The 24,952-nt window shown below is 44.8% G+C and overlaps 1 protein-coding gene across 2 annotated transcripts in view; it reads right to left on the bottom strand.

Annotated features, from left to right (window-relative positions):
- Positions 1 to 24,165, bottom strand: part of trpc7b (transient receptor potential cation channel, subfamily C, member 7b) — a gene marked incomplete at both ends in the record, with an annotated part of 91,976 nt that extends 67,811 nt beyond the window's left edge. Inside the window, 2 exons of one of the 2 annotated variants that reach the window (XM_083652330.1) lie at positions 16 to 772; positions 23,693 to 24,165. In XM_083652330.1, the coding sequence (XP_083508456.1) occupies positions 16 to 772; positions 23,693 to 24,165 (1,230 nt within the window). Of the gene's footprint in view, positions 1 to 15; positions 773 to 23,692 lie in introns of those variants that run through there. The other variant, XM_083652331.1, reaches the window with a different exon arrangement.
- Positions 24,166 to 24,952: the final 787 nt, after the last annotated feature.

Genomic DNA, 24,952 nt, shown 5'->3' with positions numbered 1-24,952 from the left:
TAGAGACAGCCTCACCTTAAACTCTGTCTCAATGTTGGCCAGTCTTGCCAGTTCATTGCTGAGCTCCAGTGCGGTCAGCACTGCGTCTTCACTGCTGAGAGACAGGTAAGCTGCACTAGCCAGGCCCTTGTAGGCATTCATCCTGGAGCGCGAGTGGCTGAACGAGTCCTTCTTCTGGTTGTCCATGCACTCTGCACACTTGCAGAAGTAGTCGTGGGGCCTCTCAATGCGGGCCCCCTTGGTAAGAAGGATGTGGACGATTTCGTACTCCTGACAGTGGGCGGCGAGGATGACGGGCGTGACGTCGTGCGAAAAGCGCCCCCCGTCCTCGTCATAAGCGTAGAAATCGTCGTCCTCCTGCTCCAGGGGGCTCAAAGCCAGCCGGAGCCCCCCGCCGAAGGCGGGGTGCCCGAGGATGGCTTCAACGATGCGCACGTAACCCTTGGAGATGGCCAATAGCAGGCCGTCGCCGATCCTAGCCAGCCCCTCGTTCTTGAGGAGCAGCTCCGTCACTTCCAGGTGCTCGTTGCCTACCGCCAGCTGCAATGCATTCTGGCCCATGTAGTCCACGCAATTAAAGTTGAGGGTCTTGGAGTCCTCCAGCATTTTGCGGACGACGGGGATGTTCCCGTACTCTGCGGCATCCAGGAAACGCTCTTCCTCAGCTGTGAGGGCCGTGCCGCGCTCATTGAACATGTAGGCGGGGCCTCGCACCGCCTGGCGACGCCCCTTCTCCCTCAGCGTGGTGTGGCGGCGATGCATGACCTCCACCCTGGAGACACAGAGAGAGGAGGAGGTCACGAGAGAAAGAAATGACAGAGTTTGAGGTTGAGGCTTTGTCAGGATTTTACATCTAAGGAGAATTCTTTTACAATTTCAACAGCAAAATGCATGTAGTTTGCCATGAACATACATGGGTGTAAATGAAGCACCATAGTAAACAGTACATTATTTAACCTGTGATTTTCACCCACTTTTTTTTGTTTTTGTGAAATGTTTTATTGTCACTCTCACTGGTTTGCTTGGTTCCAGCCTTAGAACTCGTTATATGAGGATTTTTCAAAATGTCTATGGATAAAATGAATGGGGAACTCTCTTCCGGGGCAGGAGACGTCACAAGACTGTTCAGCTCGATGGGAAGGTTCAGTAATGAACTGACTAACCAGTTGACTGGAGAGAAACAATCAGCTCCGAGACAATTAGAGATCTCTGCCTACCAACCGTCTGGGAACTTGTAATATACTATAGAAAATAGTAGTTTGAATGGCAGGGAGAACGGCCGCTAACAAACCTAATTTAGCAGAAATGACACGCTCCCCCATTATCCTCTGTAGTGAAACAAACTGGGGTGGGAGAAAAAATCGATTCACCTAAGTATCGCGATTTTTAATGTCACGATTTTTTGGATCGATATTTTATTCAAGAATCGATAATCGCAAAAGCAAAAAAAAAAAAAAAAATTTTTTTTTTTTTTTTTTGGTGCTGCAGTCAGGCCACTCACTGAACAGCAGGTCAGGTGCCGCCTACTGGTTTACTAGTGGTTGTATTACTTTATTAGTTAGTCTGAAGTAATAATTACACTTCAGGGTTAAAGTGGGTGCATCTCATTGTAAAATTGGACTTGGCCCAAATTAGGCTTCAAACGGCCCAAATTGGGCTTCAAACGACCGACATTGAGCTTCAAACGGCCCAAATTTCACGCGCGTCGGCCCATATCGGCCTGGCCTGCTTGGTATCTAATGCCCAGCCTGAATTATGATCCCAGTCCGCCCCTGTTTTTAACTATATCGCCCAGCCCTACTCATGATATACAGTCTCTAGTGTATGATTCAACTTTTCCCATGTTCTAATCTAGTGTAAAAAAGCAAACAAACTGAAAAAAGAAAAGAAAAAAAGAAACAAAAATCGCAATAAATCGTAATATCGAATCGCAATAATCGTAGAATCGCAATACTTAAGAATCGCAATATAAATCGAATCGGCACCCAAGTATCGTGATAGTATCGAATCGGGAGATAAGTGAATCGGCACAGCCCTTTGTAACATTTTTAAAAAATCGAAAATTGATGTCCCGACTCCCAAGCAACGTTACATTATTCAATTCCATTTTATCCATTTACAAGCACATTACTTCTGCATGCCAGGCAGTTGGAGCAGAGGAAAGGTGCAAGATGGATAGGCCTACAGTGCCTGGCTTACTGCCTTCTTCACTGAGGTGAGAAGTAAGCTAAAAGAACTGAGTAGTACTGTCACTTATTGTAGGCTGTAGCTGCTAGATTATAGTCTCACTCGTCTACAGTACTGCACAAACTGTACAACGGCACAACTTGACAAATCTTTATTATTTTTATCTCCTTTTAAAAGGTTCCAATTTGTATCTGACAGACCGACGCTAATGATTTTTTAACACGTTCACTGCCATTGACGAGTTATCTCGGCTTACAGAATCCGACGGTTCACTGCCAAAGACGAGTTATCTCGGCTTAAATTTTTTTTATTTTTTTTTGACGGTGGGACGTGGATCAACGCTCCCCACGTCTCCTATAAAAATATTGGAGTCAGCGAACGTGTACAACCCATTCCACGGACCCACTAAGTGGCGACAGTGCTCTCCACACTAGGAAATGCAGAGCCAAAACTGTAGGGTAACGCGCGAGGAAACCATTCTCTACTGTAAAATGGATTGGCGAAAACGCTTTCACTTCGCGCATTATCGCGCTGGGAGCTGGCGGTGGGGGATTCCAAAAATAGACTGGGTGGAAAACACTTTGAAACACGCAGCATAAAGCCTAGAATCGCACAAAGCTTCATCAAAGCTCTCAAACCCAAGAAACAAGTGAGCCCTATCCACACTCGCTGCCAGGGAGGGAGGCTGCTCAAACTCGCAGCAGCAGCAGCAGCAGCAGAACATTCGCTTGTGACAAATGCTGCGGAGGAGAACGCCCACGGAGGGAGGAGTTGGAAGCAGAGGGGGGTTTCCTGCTGTTATGGAGGAAATTACTGTTCAAAACTATTGTTTAGATGTCTGACGTCTTACTGATGCCAAAAATGAATGGTTAAAGTGACTGTTCTATCGAATTTCACAAAAAGCCATTTATCTCAGAATAAATTTCCAGACGCTGAAACCATGCTGTATTCAACTGCTAATGCTTACATAACTACTAACTCTACAAACTAACTCTTTTAGACAGAGAAAGCACACATTCTATTAGTTCTTTTGAGATATTGTGTGTTCACAAAATCTTAGCAGAAAAGAATCCTCGGGTCTTGAAAGATGAGCCAGAATCCTCAAAAAAACCCTCTGGCAGAACCTACCTACAGTAAAAAAAAAAAAGGCTGGCAGTGAATGTGTTAACAGCAATTCTAATTGTCTGGTTTTGTCGGGTCTTTGAACCCTGCAGTGCATTTCTGACATTGAGACTTGACTGCACGTTATAGACCTGGAATATTGAATAGGCTACTGTCATATCAACATGCCAAATAAATACAGTGACGGCTGAGGTGGCTTGATGTAAAGCCAATAGTTACATTTTTCCCCCTTTGAAAGACTAGCAGGAACTCAGCTGAGACTATTGCATGGTGATGCTGTAGCTGTACCTCTTATTCTACTTGTTAAAAATGTATTGCATGGAGATTAGAATAGAATAGCTGTGCGTGTGACCGTCACTCATTTCATGCTTATTTTGATTCTTATTTGGTGTCTCAGGGCTTTCTACTTGTGCATAAGAGTAGCCAGCTGGAGGGGATATTGCATCTCAATAGAACCTATCTACAGTCTCTGCTTGCAGCGGAGGGAGGGGGGATATGCTGTGTGTGGGAAGCGCTGCCTGTGATCATCAGACCTCTCTGGATTAGACAACCAACAGCAAACTGGCATCAGCCTTACCAATTTATTGGCAAATGCTTTGGGATTGAACACATTAACGTTGTTCCCCGTGGTCAGAACAAGTCAACATGGTGGTGAGACAGAAACACATTAGCTACTCCCGTGGTCAGAGAAAGTCAACATGGTGGTGAGGCAGAAACATTAGCTACTTCATAGAAACAAACAAGTTATATTTACTTGAACACATTGTACTCAATGAATTTGGCGTGTGATGCCATGGTGCACCATGGGAAACATGGAAAAACATGGACACAGCCGGGTTGTGGCGGTTGCTTGCCATCCACCACAGTTGGCTTGTCTATAGCACGGTATTGCAATACTGCGGTTATTGTGAGTGACAGTAAGAAAGTAGCCGGCTGGAAATGTTTAATGTCCGGCCATCCGGCTGACAGCTGGCACTTATGGAAAACTGTCTGCTAGTAGTCCTGGTGGTGGAAAAAGCTATGATTATTTGAATTTTCAACTCCGAATTTTCAACTATGAATGATGTCTATAATGTGTTGGTAAAATACAAATAAAACGTTATAATATACAGTTTGAGATCCTCTGTGTAAAGCCACCGCTTATAGACGCAATTTGATTGTAATTTTGAGTCAAATGCTCACATTGAATAAGGCTCAGACTGTCTTTGTGGGCCAGTGGCTACTGGGTTAAGCCAGAGTCAGACTGGCCATCGCAAGCGCCGGTGGGCCGCGGCTTTGATTGCGCAACACCCCCCACCCCCTTTCCTAATTAATGAATTATTAATTGACTTAATTTAGCTTCCCCATACTTGGTGCTGTAGCGTTACCTATGCAGTGATCCAATATTATATTGAAGATGTTGAGCTGGGACAAAAAACTGCTGTAGCTTGTAGGCATCTAATGAAGCTATCAACCAAGTGTCACTCAGTCACTCCAGTGTCCATCTGGCCGCCTATGTTACTCAACTTGCTACCACGCCTGATTTATTTCACATATGAATAATCAATGACTTGATTAAACTAACCTATGACATATCATACACTTCTCCCTCTTGTGAAGAACATGAAGAAGTCCATATAACCCGTCTTGCCTTTACCTGACATTGTGTTTCCTGGTTGTAGCCCACCTTGTCTTCTCTGACCCAGACTACGACCGACAGATTAAAATCACCCATAACGCAGCGTAGCAGCGAGAGGTGAGTTTGATTTATGTCCTGGGATGTACCTCCATGCACCCAAAGCCAGGCGGGCTTCAAAGCTGGCTCATGTAAAACAACCAGCCCGCTCTGACAACTAACTCAAATTTACCCGATCTCCCTAGTCTAGACAGAGCTCACAATGCAGTGTGGATGGTGAGGGGCGACAGAAATCTTCAACAATGTAAAACTTCACTTAGGACTACACAGGGGGAAAAAAGGCGTTTTGAGAATTTCATATTCCTAAAACATGTGGGGCTGTAGCCTCTGACGTCCTCCTAACGTCCTAACATGGCCGCTGGGAGGGGAAGGGCTGATGAAGTGATGGAAGCGGAGATGAGCAAAGACAGACAAAGGAACAGGCAGAGAACAAAATGAGATGAAGAGGCAGGCAAGAAGAAAGGACAGAATGATTAGCTGTATTAAACCAACCATGTCCAAACACAATGAACAAAGTCGTTAATATCTCTCTCTGTCTGTCCCCGGACAGATCAATGGACTATTATTGCAGGGCCATCTCAGGTCACCGGCTCTGATTGGTTAAAGAGAGATTGAGCTGTCTACTTAATTGGCTCTAGCCTGTCACTCAATGGACATCAAAAACAAGTGAATAGTGATTCACTTTATGTCTCTCTCTCTCTCACACACACACACACACACACCTGCCCTACACAATTAGTTTGTTTTCCTCGGCAGTCCTAAATGGGGCAGCGTTCCACATCGACACACTGTCATCCAGCGGGACAGAGGGGGCAGAGAGCTCCTTCATCAATAGGGACTTGTCAAACAGTCACTAGCAGTGCAATGCCCCCTCCCCCCAGCCCCACCGCGCCTTAATCACCACTGTAACTGCAGAACACATTTCAGCGGCACTATTCTGCTCTAAACACAAAGATGCACTGCAGTGTCTCCAGCAGCAGCTGAACGGTCCAACACTCTCACCATCATCACAGAGAGAAACCCACTGATGCTCTCACCATCATCACAGTGAGAAACCCACTGATGCTCTCACCATCATCACAGAGAAACCCACTGATGCTCCCACCATCATCACAGCAAAGAGAAGCGGGCTATTTGATGAGACACAGTCCCAATTGTTTACTTTCACAAATCATGACTCAATATCGTACTCAACTCTGGATTGGCGGAAAACCTCTAATAACAGCAGCATGCACTGTGGACTGGATGGCAGAGATAGAAAATAGTCAGCAACGGCCCTTGAGGGACTTGAGGAGGGTCACAGAGGTAGATTGGCTACAAATCTAACTGTAATGGCCAATCTGTCAAACTGCGTGCAAGTGAGACGCAGGGAAGGGAGGCGAAGAGGAAAGAAACGCAACGTCAATCATGAATGAATGAATAATTCAACACAACTTTCATCTTGAGTTGATGTATAGAGGATATAGATACAGTATAGCAAACTGAGATATGTATATGTCATCCCCAGACTATGACCGACAGATTAAAATCACCCATAACGCAGCGTAGCAGCGAGAGGTGAGTTTGATTTATGTCCTGGGATGTACCTCGATGCACCCAAAGCCAGGCGGGCTTCAAAGCTGGCTCATGTAAAACAACCAGCCCGCTCCGACAACTAACTCAAATTTACCCGATCTCCCTAGTCTAGACAGAGCTCACAATGCAGTGTGGATGGTGAGGGGCGACAGAAATCTTCAACAATGTAAAACTTCACTTAGGAAACCCACTGATGCTCCCAGCATCATCACAGAGAGAAACCCACTGATGCTCCCAGCATCATCACAGAGAGAAACCCACTGATGCTCCCCAGCAGCAGTGCACACGTCACAGGGAGAAAGGAGGAGGCAGAGCAAGACAGATTGGAAGTGCTGCAAAGGGAAATTGAGACAGATGTTGATGGAAATAAACTCGCAGTGCAAGTATTACACTATGAAATGTACATTTCAAACTTGACATTTAAATAAAATGCTACATTGATATGATGTGCTTGAGATGTTGTTTTACGGAAACGATATGGAGCTAATAATACCAAAAGGCCATTCGACAGAACAAACGTTAGCCAGATTGTATCATTCATGATCTAATAAAAAATGATATTAATGCCGTCAGATTTCCCCAAAAGCAATGCTGGACTTTGGTGACATTACATTACATTACATTACATTACATTACGTCATTTGGCAGACGCTTTTATCCAAAGCGACTTACAATAACACATTTTTTGTCAGCAATAGAGCAATCAACTATGGAGCACAGTCTATGACAACTACAACTTCTGAAGGAACAGTGGTACAAGTTTAGGTTAGTGGTACAAGGTTGGTTAGTTGTTGTTTTTTTGTTTTGTTTTTTTTAAATAAGGAAAGAGAGAGAACGAAGTTAGATCACATTGTGCAAGCAAAGAGAAGCAGGCTATTTGTGAGACACAGTCCCAATTGTTTACTTTCACAAATCATGACTCAATATCGTACTCAACTCTGGATTGGCGGAAAACGTCTAATAACAGCAGCATGCACTGTGGACTGGATGGCAGAGATAGAAAATAGTCAGCAACGGCCTTTGAGGGACTTGAGGAGGGTCACAGAGGTAGCAAATCTAACTGTATTGACCAATCTGTCAAACTGTGTGCAAGTGAGACGCAGGGAAGGGAAGCGAAGAAGGAAACGCAACGACAATCACTATTGCAATGAATGAATGAATAATTCAACACAACTTTCATCTTGAGTTCATGTATAGAGGATAGATACAGTATAGCAAACTGAGTGTCATCCCCTGTCTCTCTCCCCACCTTTCCTGTCTGCCTACTGTTCTGTCCTATCTAATAAAAGGCAAAAATGACCAAAAAATAATCTTATAAAAAAGAAAAGAAACTGTAAATGACAAAAATACATGTCTGGATCTATCTTTTAAAATTGACTGGTTTGGCTGAGATGTAGTAAAGGTTTTTAAGACCAGCAGCCTACAGCAGGTGGTGATCAACCAAGCTATTGGAAATATTACAAGGCTTTTAATGAAATTAGATTTACATGGAGTGGTTCTCAATCTCTACTGATGGTCCATGACCACGTTTTCTGGTTTACAAAGAACACTAGCTAACAACAGTAAAAGACCTGACAGCTGGACTGTTATCAGTTCCAGCTAGATTATCAGGCCGCATAGCGGGGGTGTCTATCTGTGTGTAGGGGGTTGGTGGTGTGTGTGGGGGGTGGCCGGGTGTCTCTGTGTGTGTGTGTGGGTGGGGGGTGGCCGGGTGTCTCTCTGTGTGTGTGTGGGTGGGGGGTGGCCGGGTGTCTCTCTGTGTGTGTGTGGGTGGGGGGTGGGGGGGTGGTGTGGTATCAGTCAGTCGGAGCCCGACGTCATGAAGGTGACATTGGGCCACACAAATCGTGATGCAAATCGTGACTGACAGCACCCGCCCGCCCGTCCACCTAGGCAATTTTATTATACGTATTTGAGACTGGGAGACTGACTTAATGAAAATGGTTATAGGCCTAGTCAAGTCATTATTAAAATAATTTCTCTGTCTTATCAAAAGCAGGAGTGAATTCTATGGGAATAGGGTAAAATGATTCACATCTGCTTTCTATCTCACATTACATTCAGTTCAAAGACCAAAAGGCTGCACAGAGTCTCTCAACATAAGCCTGCATTGCACATATCTGAATAGAACAGTGACCTTACGAATGGCACAGGACGCAGCTCAGTAGGTGGGTTTCCATTGGAGATGAAAAGGTATGAAAACTTCATATGACAATTATAGTGACCAAAATGATCACAGTTATCAGTATCATCATGGTATTGTTAAAATGTACGGAAAATGTTCAAAAAGTACCGTACTGAAATCATTTCACCAAGTGTTCTATTCAAAACTCCAAAAAAGACCCCCAAAAAGTTTGAAATGGTAATACTAACCGGAAACACTGCGAAAAAAAATGAAAAAAATAAACAAAATATTGCAACGTTTTTACGCTTGAGGGAGGTAGAAAAGCTGCCCTATCTATAAAATGTAAATGCAACTAAGTGCAGTGGAAACAGATTTAGCTAATCTTCCGTTGTTTTTCGGTTACCTACTGTAACCGTCCATTCAAAAACCATGCAGTTCTAACGGTGTGTGTGTGTGCGTGTGCGTGTGTGTGTGTGTGTGTGTGTGTGTGTATTCCCTGGCAGCATCTAAATATGTGTAACTGAAAAGATGAAGAGAGCTCACCGGATGCAAATGTGGGTGAGAGTGAGAGAGTGAGTGAGAGTGAGAGAGAGACAGAGAGAGAGAGATAGAGAGAGAGAGAGCATGTATGTGATTAAAGGGTGTAAAGGGTGTCTGCAGCTCTCGATTTTCGATTTACTGGGTCAATCAGAGATCTGTGAGTGCCTTGGGCTGCCAATCAATGGTACAGAGGAAAGTAATAATGGTTTAGACACCCTTTTAAGAAAGACATTACTGTGTCATGTTCCAGCCTATTAAATGTGAATATTTTCTGCTTTCTTTAGTCTTCTATCACAGTAAACTAATTATCTTTGGTTGTGGACGGTCGGTCGGTCAGGACAAAAGAAGACATTTGAAGATGTCATCTCAGGCTTTGGGAAACACTGTAATGGCATTTTTTCACCGTTTTGTGACATTTTATAGACCAAACAACTAATCAATTAGTCTATAAAAATAATCAACAGATGAATCTATAATGAAAATAATTGTTAGTTGCAGCCCTAGTGTGCATATATGTTTGACTGCATCAATATATCATTATCCATAGGTTAACGTGTGCATTGGAGGATGAGTCCGGCTGCCTGCTTGTCTAGATAACCTTATAGTCAGGGAATGAATCGCCACTCTCTGTCCCTCCCTATCCCCCTCTCCATCTATCTCTGTCTGCCCTCGCCTGTTTGCGATTGTGACCTGAAATAGAATTCACCTGCATCATTACTGTGAGTGGAATTACAATCACAGAGAGAGACAGATGGAGAGAGACACACCCCCCTCCTTTTACACCTCCGCCGACCCCACAGATGCCCAAACAATCCTTCTCATGGACTCCAATGGGAAATCCACATTGACAAGGTCTTTTCCCTGGACCACCACAAGTGACCTGCAGATGTTGCCGAAATACAAGCCATGCACTAGAACAACTAAAAAGAACTCCAGCACACACTGCAGCGAGCCACAGCCAAGGCAATCAACAGGGTGGCAGAGAGAGCCAGCACTGACTGAATTCTCTGAGTGGTTATCTACCATTCTCCCATGTAGAGACACCCCAACTCATTAATATGGATATACAGAGGAACTGATCCACTCTACTGAATGTCCACCTGGCCTGGCTATCACACACCTCTAGGCCTGTGGGACCTACTGTATATGTAAGGGTTAATGCACGACGAGGTGTCCATTATCACTTTTTAAGGGACTTCGCGGAGGCAAACCATCCTCGGCGAAGTGCATTAACCCGCTTATACCATGGTCACTTGCCAAAGAAACAAAACAAGACCATTCATTTATATTCCCATGCATTTTGCAATCAAAATCTAGTTTTCATAACCTTGAATATGAGTTGAGAACCGGCGAGACAAAATAGTCCCCTCGAGATTAGGCTATCATGGGATAAAATGGCTGCTTAGTTTCTACACCTGGCACAATTCTAGAATCAAGCTAACTAATAATTTGGCCAATTGTAGCCTATGTAACAACATACAAAATAAAACGGCAATGTCTAAGAATGCAACGCCATGTAACTGGGTCGTTTAAACTCGCATTCCAGGGAATTGCGTTAACGTCTGCGGGTCTTATAAGACGTAAATGGCGCGAGGCAGGAGTAGAGTGAAAACTATCTGCTTTCAGTATGTTGGAGTCCAGGTATGTCATCGTCAATACACGTTCGCTAATAAAACTGCTTGTTTTGCCATCTGCGGGAAGGCTCAAACTGTCAATAGTGTTTGGCAACATGGAAACGACTCTATACATGAGTATTATTCTCCGGGGTTTACTGTGGGACAGAGAAAATGTGCGTATGAAGAGGCGAGAGGAGAGAGAGAGAAAGGAGGACAGCACAGCGCATGATTAATGAGGCTTGCAACATGCAGTAGGCCTATCGTCGACGTTTTATAGCCTATTGGAATATTTTCAAACCTGTATCGTGCTTCTTCTTGTCAGTCAAACCACATAATTTGGGTTTTTATTCAAAAACAAACATGTCAACAATTAATTTCACTTGTCATCAATATACTGTAAATCATATGAATAGAAAACAATTGATTTAGCGGTTAAGAATATTTTTATTTTGTATTGCAAAGGCAGTAATCTTTTTTATTTTCCTTTTCAATAACAATATTGCGCATAGAACAAGAACGTACAATTTGACAGATTATAGCCCACATGGGCGAGGTAATAATAAGAGGAACAAAATAAGTGGCATATAGGCCTGCAACAAGAACACAATATTGGCGAGGTAATTAATTATGCTGGAGAAGAAACTGATTTGTTTGCATCAGAGAAAGACCGACAGCGGGAGAAATATAGCCTACAGCTTATTTTTTAAAATTGAATTGAACGTTTCCATTGATTGTGAAATTTGATAGAGTAACAGGCAAATCTGGCACATTAGCAGCGTTTGGAGGAGGGTGGACAGCTGTGGACTGATGGGCACTGGCACTGCTGGCACTGCTGGCACTGGAAGTGGAAGACGACAAGACATCGCTCCATTCTCGTCTCTCCCGTACTGATGGAGCCCAGTAAGCCCGCAGGCTGCTCTCGCAACGGTGGCCTGTCACCGACATTATCTGGCGGCTCTCCAGGCCGGCGTCCGAGAGGCGACCTACAGCTGTGCTTCGGAGGCTGTGGTTGGTGTAGACCCGCGAAAGACCGACCTGAAAGGTAAGATATAGGATATTATATTTTTGTGATGGAGCGGGAGACAACTCAGACAAGCACGGTCTTATACAAAATGGTTAGACTGTCATGTTTTTATTTGCCAATTGTAATCACCTCTTTGCTGATCTTTTGCATCATGCTTCCCAGGTAGTGCACACCCATAGGCTCCCGGCTGTACCACACATCAGAGGCCACGGTGCTGGTGCTGCGCTTCGGGTGGAGGTAGAAGGATTTAGCATCTGATGGACATTTGGAGATGTATTTTTTAAAACTTGCAACCGGACACAGCGGATCCTCTGGCCTGGCAAACATAAACCCTCTGAGGGTTTCTTTATCTGGCTCATTCGGGTCTTGATGATTTTTTGTGTGTGGGTTGTGTGCCAGGCTGACAAACTCCACCCCATCCTCGTCTGTCTGGAGGAGGAAAGATGCCATTGACAGCTCTCGGTTGCCCTCCCTGCCACGTCGAGCAAGGCACAGCTGGATGTCGAACCACACTTTTCTGACCAAGCCGACGGGTGTATCTGCAGATAGGGCTACAGACTTTCTTATTAGCTGAAGGTCTGACTCAGAGATGCGGGGATGGTGGATGCTGGTATCCTTTCCACTTTTCCTGTAGCGTTTAACTATGGCCTTAAAAACGGCATTGCTGCTATGGAACCTGGCGTCAGTCAAGATGTTGAACTGTGTTAGGTATCGGTTTATACCGGCTCTCAGACTTCTCAGGCTTGCCACACTGTATTCACCTCCTGCCTTGGTGGACTGAACAGCAGCATAAAACTCCCGCAGGGTCTCATTTAGCGCATCGGCACTGTAGCTTTCAATGTTGGAGTCCTTTTGTTTTTGTCCAAGGAAGTCTCTCAGTATGTTAACAGCCCATTTCGTATTTTTGTTTGTGTTGACCTCATCTTTTTCCTCCTCGATTTGATTTACTTCTTCCGTTGATAACTCTTTGTGCCGTTTCTCAGCTTTCCTTTCAATTTCTCGTTCTTTTACTTCTTCAGCTGCATCCCAGTCATCAAAGTTGCCATACTCTCCAAATATATTAAAAGAAATTTTCCCAAGAAAGTCGCTCATTTTTGTATTTGTTTACAAACCGGTGTGGGAGCCAAAAAGTGAGTTCACTTGTCTTTCACAGCCTCTGGGAGAGCGCGCGCTGTCTATAATTAATATACTCCCCGCTTTCAGCGGGAGCGTTCAATGATAGACCACGTGCACCCTGGCTGGTTTGCTGCAGTTGTAAACAGAGGGTTTGACAGCGGGAACGAAGGGGGACAGAGGGCTCGCGCAGGTTGCTGCAAAGGCCTTTGACAGTTATCAGCTGATATCTGTCAAAGGCCAGGCTCGCGCCGGGCTCGTCCCCGCTCAGAGGGAAATCTCCTTTGTCGCCGAGAAGAGCCTGGTGACGCGAGGTTAAAAATCTCCGAAACGAAAATCAAAATTGTAAATAAGAGTTATTTTTGATAAACTGAGCACACAGGGGTGATTTAAATACTTACTTTGACCGAGTCAATTTTTTTCTCAACATCCAAAATTGTCATATTAACCCTTAACGGGGGTATAGAGCTCAAACTGCTCTCCTGATAACACTGATGAAACTATGGCGCATTGATATGAACGGTGAACAGACCATTTAGCTAGGTGTCCATTATCACTGTACAATATCACTTTTTAATGGACACCTTGCAGCCAATCAGAATCGAGTATTCACCCAGACCATGGTATAAGATGATCTATACTTCAGATCAGCATCAGGACTTCTGCCAAGTCTTTGAAAGATGCAGCCCTTGGGTCGGAACCCCAGCACCCCTCGGCTCAGCCTCACCCACCAGAGAGCTCCTAGACCTGCTAAGATCGACCCCAGTCCCTGGCCTGCACCTCCTCCTACTTAACTGTACCCATACCCAGGGAAGACCTCAGACCGACAGACCTCCTCAGCACCAGCAGAGGCCCAGCCATGCTGCTGCCCTGGCCGGAGCTCCTCCCAGACCTCACCCCCCACCTCAGAGCTAGTAGAGATCAAACACTTGATGAACACACTATGCAACAGACTACTCTAGGGCCATATGATTTCCACAAAATGGAAAAAAAACTGAATCATGGAATTTGGTAATAAAAATTGAATCAACTCTAAAACATGGAATATTGGAAGACATTGATTTAAAAAAGTAGGTGTAATTATCCAAATCAAAAGTAAACCTAATTATTGTAGTAACCTAAATGATTTCATGATTGTAAAAGATGCCTAGAGAAATCATTCTGTTTTGGATTGGGGTGTTTTGAGAGGGAGTGGATCTTGCGTGGGACCCTTACATCACCTCACAGCTGGCTTTTCACTTTGAGTGTGGAAGAGACTGTCTGAGAGAGCCCAGTCATAAAAAAACAATAATCCTAACCCCTAAATTAAAATTAAAATGGAAAAAACTGAATTGGAAAAATAAATAAAACAGATTTCATATGGCCCTAGACCTAGACTAGTCTCATAGTAAACAGTCAACAAGTACATCGACACTAGCCTCGTGCTACTCCACCACACATGTCGAGCATGGAGCATCATGTCATACACATAAACTAGACCCTATCCTCAACGAGACCTGCAGGATAGTGACTGACTGGGTACATTAAAAGCTTAAAACAACTCTGGTGCCTTGCGTTTACACCCCCACAGGCATCCCCCCCACAGGCATCGCTCCCCCTCCCCCACAGGCAAACCCCCCCCCCCCCCCCCCCCCCTTTCCCCCCACATCCGGAGAGCAATCATAAAAGTCGAGTGCACGAATCAAGCCAACCACAACTGGCACCTGCTCCATGAGCACCTTGTTGCCCATAAACAACTCAGCTCCAGGAGTGGTTTCTTGGGAGGCCACTGATGTACTGGAGAGCAGCCCAGCTGATGCCAGGATCAGTGAATGTCTCAACCAGTGGAACTGGTTCATCCTAAATGAAGGCCTCGCTACCTACCGGCCATGACCAGTTTTGGGCTGTCTGGAAAACTCTGAACCACCTGCGGCTCGGTGAGGGATCGCCAAGCTTACACATACACACATGCACACATGCATGGACGCACACACCCAGCTTAGAGCAGGGGTTCCCAAACTTTTGGGGACTATTACGCTACCGAGTGGTGTGTTTTAACACTGAAGAAGACTGTCTGCAGGATTAACAGGCGACCCCTGGTAGAATTGACATTTTATTCACTTGATCATGGATGCCAAATTTAAGAGTGACTGGTACCTGGTAATCTATTAATTACGCCACCTCCTAATATTTGCATAACAGCAGTCGCATTTTGTTTTGCAGATTTTCCGAACATTCGGTTACAATTTGCGATACATTTGGATACAACTATTGTCAAGCCTCCCTGTCTGACCACAGCCAGATCAGTCTGCTTCTTAAAAGGATAGACACAATAGAAATTACCGTTGTCAACTCAGTCAGCTGTATGACTTGCCTAAGTCATACACTTGCCTAAGTCATACAGCTGGGCAAATAGCCAGGAGGATTACCAAAAGGCTATAGCCCAGAAATTCAATCTCTTTTGGAAGCATTTCTAATGAATTCATATCCTCACAGTAATGAAGGGATCAGCCAGGCAGCGCAACAAATGAACAGCAAATTTACAAATATTGCCGGGAAATCCATCATGAAATTAACTAAACACATGAAGAGAAAAATGAAGCATGACTGTATGTTTGATAGAGATTGTAAAAACATGAAAACACAATTACGAAAACTGTCCAACCAAAAGCATAAAAACCCAATATACAGTAGGTTACCATTTATGTCTCCAATAATGCGAGACACTTAAAGAATACAAAGTAGGCTACAATAAGAACCAAGACATCAAAACACACTTGGGAAGAACTGATTGAACATTCCATCAATTCAAATTCCTTTTGGGATCACTGGAATTCACGCTCTAAAAGTTAACCAGATGAGTTAGTGATCCAAGCTTTACAGTGTGTGTGTGTGTGTGTGTTTGTGCGTGTGTTTGTGTGTGTATGTGTGTATGTGTGTGTGTGTGTGTATGTATGTATGTATGTATGTGTGTGTGTGTGTGTATGTATGCACACCTGAGAGAAGCAGCAGCAGAAGAGAACCGTTAAGCAGGAGACATTAGTGATGTCACATGTAGCATTATGCAAATCAAACGATATGGCTAGTCAAATTAGCACCATGTCCATAGCATGTGCTGGGGATGGAGGATTAGCAGTTGAGATGTGGGGTTAATATAACCTGAAACCAAACCTTGTTGACTGAACAATGGAGTTGAGGACTGGCTAATGACCCCATTCAATGGCCCACCCCAGTTCACTCCATTGTCAGGTATAATTCACGACATTTCCTGAATATCGCAATCAATGTTTCCCCTAGGTTTGCTGCTTTGGGGGGTTGGGATGAGAAATTAAACGGGTGCACATAAATTTGGAAAATAACATAAATCAAATAATACATATTTTTATTATTTCAGGGGGATGGTGGTGGGGTCTCGGTTGGGGGGGGGGCATTGCTTTAAAGCACTTTATAACAAACCAACTGAAGCATCACCAGACACCACAGGTATGAAAGAAAAACTATGGAAATGGGAAACAATAATCAAAGACTACCAAAAACCACTAGATTTCCCCCAGGGAGGAGGAAAATACTCCAGGCCTTAAAAGGCTGCAAAAGGTCCTGATGGGATTCTGAATGAAATGTGAAGTATGCTCTGTCTTAAAGTCAATGACCTGATTATCCACAATACATTTTCCTGAGATCTGGAATAAAGGGATCATTAACCTCATACATAAAAATGGAGACCAATTTGACCCACAGAATTACAGAGGGATCTGTGTGAACAGCAATCTAGACTGTATTTTAAATTCAAGACTTGTCAATTTTCTGTCCGACCATAAAGTGTTAAATCAAAGCCAAATTGGATTTCTGCCTAATTTCCAAACCGCAGACAACATTCACACCTTAACAGTAATTGACACCAACATCCACCAAAACAAAAAGATTGACAATGGCCCAACACATTGTCATTTCCAACACCTCCTATGTTGACTATTTCTCAGGACCACTTGGCATCACTTCTTACACACAGGGCACCCTTTTTCCTCATTTTCAACACCACCGGTTACATTCCTCTGCCGGTTATGCTCCTCTGCCGGTTACGCTCCTCTGCCGGTTACGTTCCTCTGCCGGTTATGCTCCTCTGCCGGTTACGCTCCTCTGCCGGTTACGTTACTCTGCCGGTTACGTTACTCTGCCGGTTACGCTCCTCTGCCGGTTGCGTCCCTCTGCCGGTTACGCTCCTCTGCCGGTTACGCTCCTCTGCCGGTTACGTTACTCTGCCGGTTACGTTCCTCTGCCGGTTACGCTCCTCTGCCGGTTACGCTCCTCTGCCGGTTACGCTCCTCTGCCGGTTACGCTCCTCTGCCGGTTACGCTCCTCTGCCGGTTACGCTCCTCTGCCGGTTACGCTCCTCTGACGGTTACGTTACTCTGCCGGTTACGTTCCTCTGCCGGTTACGTTACTCTGCCGGTTACGTTCCTCTGCCGGTTACGCTCCTCTGCCGGTTACGCTCCTCTGCCGGTTACGTTACTCTGCCGGTTACGCTCCTCTGCCGGTTATGTTCCTCTGCCGGTTACGCTCCTCTGCCGGTTACGCTCCTCTGCCGGTTACGCTCCTCTGCCGGTTACGTTACTCTGCCGGTTACGTTCCTCTGCCGGTTACGTTACTCTGCCGGTTACGTTCCTCTGCCGGTTACGTTACTCTGCCGGTTATGCTCCTCTGCCGGTTACGCTCCTCTGCCGGTTACGTTACTCTGCCGGTTACGCTCCTCTGCCGGTTACGTTCCTCTGCCGGTTACGTTCCTCTGCCGGTTACGTTACTCTGCCGGTTACGTTACTCTGCCGGTTACGTTACTCTGCCGGTTACGTTACTCTGCCGGTTACGTTACTCTGCCGGTTACGTTCCTCTGCCGGTTACGCTCCTCTGCCGGTTACGTTACTCTGCCGGTTACGCTCCTCTGCCGGTTACGCTCCTCTGCCGGTTACGTTACTCTGCCGGTTACACTCCTCTGCCGGTTACACTCCTCTGCCGGTTACGCTCCTCTGCCGGTTACGTTACTCTGCCGGTTACGTTCCTCTGACGGTTACGCTCCTCTGACGGTTACTCTCCTCTGCCGGTTACACTCCTCTGCCGGTTACGTTACTCTGCCGGTTACGTTACTCTGCCGGTTACGTTCCTCTGACGGTTACGCTCCTCTAACGGTTACGCTCCTCTGCCGGTTGCGCTCCTGACGGTTACGCTCCTCCACCATTGATTTGAAAATGTCACTCTGGTTAATTTGAAAATGTTGCGGTGTTGGTTATAGTTAGGTAACTAAAACAAGTCGGTTAAATTCAGGCAACTAAAACAACTTGGTTGAGTTTAGGAAAGTAAAACAACTTCATTGAGGTTAGGGTTTTGGGTTAATAAAAACATTAAATGTGACTTAGGGTTGAAATGTACTGTAGACTTTGAACATGCTGGGACACGACCTGAGGTCTCAGACGTAAAAGACAAGCGCTTTAAGCCTCCACCAGCCCGGCCCTACATCCAAGTTAGCGTGTCCTGGCTTATTTGAATGTCACACTCCCATGGCGTGGGAGTTCTGGACTACCCCGATGAAAGATGGTATGTTTCACATGGGTATAGTGACACCAAGGGACTTGACAAATAGTCAACATAGGACGCATTAGGAATGAGAATGAGAATGGGCTGAACGGTCTCCTATTCACCTTATGTAGCCCCGCCCACTTGACCCGTTTGTGTTACGACTTCCTGTTCAAAACACCATCTGTTTTACTCCTGGTCAAACCAGAGATCGTCTCTGGTCAAAGCTGGTGACTCACTGGAAGCAGGCTGCGGGGATTAGCTCTGCCACAGGAAGTGTCAACACAATCGGCTCTGATTGTGTTGACACTTCCTGCTAGTCTCTCAAGCCAGACTGTCTCTTCTACATAAGGTGAATACAAATGATAGAGGGTATGTATAATTATAGAGGCATGTGATGTCACACAAATCGGAAATATCGTTTTACAGGCTGCTGAAAGCTAAAGAAGAGAGAAGCAAATTGCTGCAATTCGCAAAAATAACTGAAATCCAGGCAATGAAACGTGGTTTTGCGGTTGATTATTAGCAGGGTGGTTGAATTGCACTCCTACTGTAGGCTACCTTTGTCATCCTGCTTTGTGAAATACCCCCAAGGCAGGTTAAAGCTTTTTTATAACTTTTTGTAATAAGTTGTTAAAATCAGTAAAAGCGGAGAATAACATGCCTTGGGGGTATTTCACAAAGCAGAATGACAAAGGTAGCCTACAGATGAGTGGATGTAACATAACGTTAGCGATCATCTCTCCATGTAAATGACGGATGGATAGCCTATATCTGACACAACCGGCAGCTTTGTTCATAGTAAGTGACTCTGCCCTAACTGCTTGCTAGCTAACACTCCTGATAGGTTACTGTCATTCTGTGGTCTGTTTGGCAGCCTGTGTTTTTTTCCTGGATTACTGTAGCTGTAAGGTGTGAAGTAACGTGAAGTCCGCTCCTCTCGCCACGGTGCAATGTGGTATATGAATATCTATATATCTAGGCCTATATAAATGTCAGGAAACTGGATTCCTGGCCACATGTCAATGCCCATGGACCACTGGTTCTTTGATAAATTGTAAGGATTACTGTCAAGACACTGACAAACTGAATATTTCAGGCAAGAACGAGGAGTGAGACAGAGCTACAGCTACATAATGAACTCGCCCAAGAATTAGAAACATCCACAGCTCACTGTGCTATATCAATCAAACCAATCGCACTATATGAACACTCCTGAACACTGCCAATAGACTACTTGCACAACTCCACTACTTCCTGAAATGAGTGGGGCATAGTGGTTTCCTGTCCTACACTATTGGATGAACTGATTAATGTCAGGTGTGCCTGATCACTGTTGTTGTGACTGCAGCAGTCAGGCACACCTGACATTAATCAGTTCATCCAATAGTGTAGGACAGGAAACCACTACTGTATGCCCTACTCATTTCAGGAAGTAGTGGAGTTGTGCAAGTAGTCTATTGTCTGATGTAATGTACTGTCTTGTTCTTCTATGTGAAACTTTATTTATGCTTATATGAAACGTGTTATGCTGCTGTCTTGGCCCGATTAAATAAAGGTTAATGAAAAAAATGAATGGTAGTGAAGTTTGGGGTCCCCAAAATAAGACATTTTCAAACCTGGGAGAAGCATACATGTGAGACCCTGCATGCAGAGTTCTGCAAGTCCATACTGGGGGTACAAAGAAATGTCCAGAACTCTGCATGTAGGGCAGAATTGGGCCAATACCCATTCATAATCAATATTCAAAAATGAGCCATCAAATGTTATAGCCACTTAAAAAACAGCAACCCGAACTCCTACTATTAATACAATGCCCTGAGATGCCAAAAGATGAGGAGTAAGAAGGCTCCGCTCTGCCTGCTGGTCCTGGATCTTACTGCCCTGCATCAAGACAGACCTCAGTCCATTTGGACCGACCAAGTTATAACAAAGCAAAAAAGACAAATATGAACTATATTGCAAAGAACTAACACAATCCAAAAGCTAACTAGGAAATGTATTTGGCCATAAACAGACAGTAGACGATGACAGATTACCTGACCATCATGACGGAGAAAAAACTGAGAAACTCCTTGGCAACGCCAAGATACCCTGATATTGCTGTTTTTTATTGTATGTATATTGTGTAGTCTGAAGTATGTCTGTCTGAAGGCATTTATTACTTTGTGACTCTGGGAAAGTGGCAAAACTGTAAAAATCCACAAAACTAGAATCTCTGAACGATGTCTTTATCCAAATCACACACATTTGGGCTATTCTATTTGATCTCCTTTTGATAACTAATGCAATATCTTTTCACTTCCATTCACTGAGCCTCCTGTGAAAGTTCCTGGAGCCCCCCTGGGGAGGCCCGCCTCCCACTTTGAAAAGCCCTGCTGTAGACTTGATCATTGTTTAGAAGTGATGTGTCATTCTAGCAATGAATCTGGGGCTTCTCATTATTTCTCATTATGCAAAGTCACGGCAAAGTAAACTTCTGTCCTCTGTCCTCATAATAGTACATTTTTAGGAATTTAGCCTAATGTTCTTATCCAGAAAGACAGAGATTGAACCTGTGACCTTTCAGTTACATTTTTACAATGAATGCTAAGAGTTTGCTAAGAGTATGACTTGCTGAAGGAAATAAAAACTTCTCCGTATACTTGAGTTTATTGAGTTCATTTATATCAGGGACCATGCACACAGATTAAAATACATTAATCTCGAGCGAGGAGAAAAGTTGCTGTGCAAACAAATGTAACCGCTAGCTAATTTCCATCTGCAGTCCCCGGTTCCAGACTGTGTTTATATCAGATATTGAATTAGACAGGCTCAATGGAAATTACAGATTCTGAGAAAAAAAAATCTTCAAGATGGCAAAAACGTTTTGAGGAGGCAATTTTCTTTGTCAACAAATAAATTGTGATGTTTAGAACAACTTAGTACTTAATTATTTAGTGCATTGTCATAAGTCTTTTTTGCATAAATGCATTGCCATTATTAGTCATTCAGGAGGAGCTTCTTCATAAAAGCCTGTGTGTTCATCCATTTGTGTGTTTGTGTGTCAAATTGAAGCATGAATTAAATATTTTGTTCACCTCTTAGTTCCAACAGCACTTTGGTCTCAAGAGGCCGAGTTAAGTCAATGTTGTTTTACTCACTCTAAACATACACCCCTCCCTCCCCACCACTCCACCTGAGCACTTACAAAGTGCTAGTTGAGGAAATCAAACACTTTCTTTTTGGAGATGAAAGGGTTTTTGCAAAACACACTCATGAAATGAACAAACCACGTACAGCTTATATACCCTGGAAATCTCATTTATCTGTCACAACCTGTCAGCCTTTGAAGCAAGAACTCCGTAAAACAATTTGAGAATCGATTCAAAAGTGCCAGCATGGTTAAGCTTTCTGCAGGTTATTTACATCTGGATCAAACCAGGCTGGGTCATAATTAGCACTTGACCTGGGGATGGATGGATGGATGGATGGATGGGTAATGAGATGGGCTTTTGTGGATAACAACTGATAAAAGAGTTTCAGGACCGATGTTTATTTACAGAATAACGAGTTCATATATTCAGTCTGCAGACGAGCAGAATATTTGAGCAGATGCACGCTGACCGCACCGTCGCTCTCATCTTTCTAAAAAGCACATATTATGCATATATGCGCTGTCATGCGGTAAATTGCCAATTTTTAAGATCAAAGGTGAGTTGCTCAGTGCTCACTACATTTTCACTGGTAATGAGAAACAGGCATGTTCACCCTCGATTACTCTCGCTCTCTCTTACTCATTCTCTCGTGCACACACACACACACACACACACACACACACACACAACTCTGACATCTAGACAGGCATCAGTGAGAACAGACATGCTTTTTGTCCAGCCCAGGGCCTTTTAAGCTGAACACTGTTGTATCAAAGAGACAGAGCAGAGAAGATCAAAGACAACACACAGAGGTCTGCCATCCTCAATACTGATGGTCAGAGCTATAGGCAACAACACTACTGTAACACCCACTGCTGTCACCCTTTCTGTGTTTGAGTCCACCACTGATTTCACACTGATGATGTCAAATATATAGAAGAGGCGAGGAGTATCTGCAATATGGCAGAGGGTCATCAGTGTTTTCGTTTGTGAGAGAGAGTGAGTGAGCTTGTATTTGGCACGCTGATTTCTATAGTCTACGACAGCCCTGAGTCACATGGTCTTGCGCCAATCTCTCTCTCTCTCTCACACACACACACACACACACACACACACACACACACACACACACACACACACACACACACACACACACACACCCTGGTGCTGCATTCGTCTCACCAGAATCACTCAATTCAAGGACGAATTCTATAGTGGAACACCTCCAATCACACACTTATTTATGACACACACACACACACACACACACACACACACACACACACACACACACACACACACACACACACATAATGCACAAATATACACACACCTATACATGGTACATACATTTGCAAGCACACAGTTCACCATAATCGCCCCAAGCCCTCCAAGAAAAGTATTCAGAGAGTTGAGAGGGAGAGAGTGATGCATAAACAGAGAGAGGGGTGAGAGAGAGGGGGGGGGGGGGAGAGAGAGAGAGCTACTTCACTCATTTGGGAACACCATCTTAAATGCTATTTATGTGCAGTTAAGTGCAAATAAATACACGTTGGTGCCCTAGCCTAAATTATTATCATTATGATGTGATAACGTGGCCTTCCAAGAATACTGCTCTGTCACAGTGAAGCCCTCCTGACCACACATCATCCACAAAGGACCTGAAAAGCCCAGCTGACTGCAGATCAGTGGTCCACACACAATGGCCCATGCTACTTTAATGCCAACAGCTCAGTGAAAATCCTGATTGCTTTATCCACTCTCCAATATCTATATTTGTTGAGGGTATACAGGTGGATTAGCCTAGCTACTTCATTCAACATTTCTTTGAAGGCGGAGTAGCCTTTTAATTTCTAAACTACAGCTCAACATCCTCTCTGCATCCCTATAGAACACCATAAAATAATGAAGTGATACTGGGATAATTAATGATGTGGAGTTTTGGCCGTGTAAGTCAGCAGCATTATGCACTTGACAAACCACGCATCATGTATGTGGATCAAAGTTCTGGATGAATGAAACAGGCAGACTCACGTTTGTTGCTGGGTTTCGGGGTTGAGCTCGGGGTCTACCTGAACAGAGTAGTTGTTCCCATAATCCGAGAGCTCCAGCGGCGCGCGGTGCGGTCGCTGTCCGCGGTGCTGAAGCCGGTCAGCGTCTCCTCCTCTCCGCCGGGGACACGGCTCATCATCCCGGCGGCCGTCCACCGCGGGCAGCCGGCGGAGAGGGGAATCACCGGGGACGCGCTGCAGGCGGAACTTTGGCGGGGTGAAGTGTATAGGGGAGTCCCTCAGTGTTCCGCGCTCAGGGGACGAGTGGAGAAGCTCCGGCGAAGCGAGGTCAGGCGGGTCCGGGTCCCCGAGCAGCGGACAGGCGGAGGAGAAGAGGTCCAGGGGCCGCGGGGAAGAAGGAGAGCCTCCCGGAGGACCGACGGACATTGTCGGGGAGGGAGACTCGGAGAGATGAGCCCTCTCGCCGCCGTCGCTGTCCTCTCCTTCGTCAGACATCGAGAGAGTTCGTGAGCAGCATATACTACTTTGAAATGGAGATTTGTAGCTATGTGACAGACATTTGACCGTGTTTGTCAAAGTTTCAACCGCCCAACTTTCCTCTCAGCCGCGCAGCATCGACACGACGAGCCCCGACCCACCACCTTCGACACAAGAGTGCGCGCGCTAATTAGAGAGCACCAAGAGTGCGCGCGCAGCAAGCCGGCTTCAAAGGAAGAAAAATGAATAAGCTAACTATTGGCTACAGCTCAAATAACTTACAAGATACAGTACTATGGCTACTACACACACTTGATTAGCCTAGAGCTTGGCATTTTAGTGAGATTGTCAAGAACAACAGATTTGAACATTTCAATATACAGTAGTAATTATGATTTTTATGTTTTAGTAGGCCTCTCTCTCTGACACACACACACACACACACACACACACACACACACACACACACACACACACACACACACACACACACACACACACACACACCTTTCTCAATATGTAGCCTAAGCACACTTAAAACAACATTTTCCCTATAGGCTAAGACACCCAAGGCTGGAACAAATCTCTTATAACATCAGTCTGCTTGCAAGAGTGGGAAATTAATAATATAAATACAATAGGATAGATATGATAAGAATAAGATAAGTTGCTGTGAGAGGGGACGCCTGCTTTGAAGTCATAATTTCAAAAAGAAAAAGGAGAGAGTGAGTGAGGGAAAGAGAGAGATTCAACCTGAAAGGGTTGGAGGGTGGGCTGTGGTGTGTGTGTGTGTGTGTGTGTGTGT

The sequence above is a fragment of the Poromitra crassiceps genome (assembly GCF_964638095.1).
Source record: "Poromitra crassiceps genome assembly, chromosome: 15".
Classification (NCBI taxonomy): domain Eukaryota; kingdom Metazoa; phylum Chordata; class Actinopteri; order Beryciformes; family Melamphaidae; genus Poromitra; species Poromitra crassiceps.
This window is presented reverse-complemented; position numbering and strand designations above follow the sequence as displayed.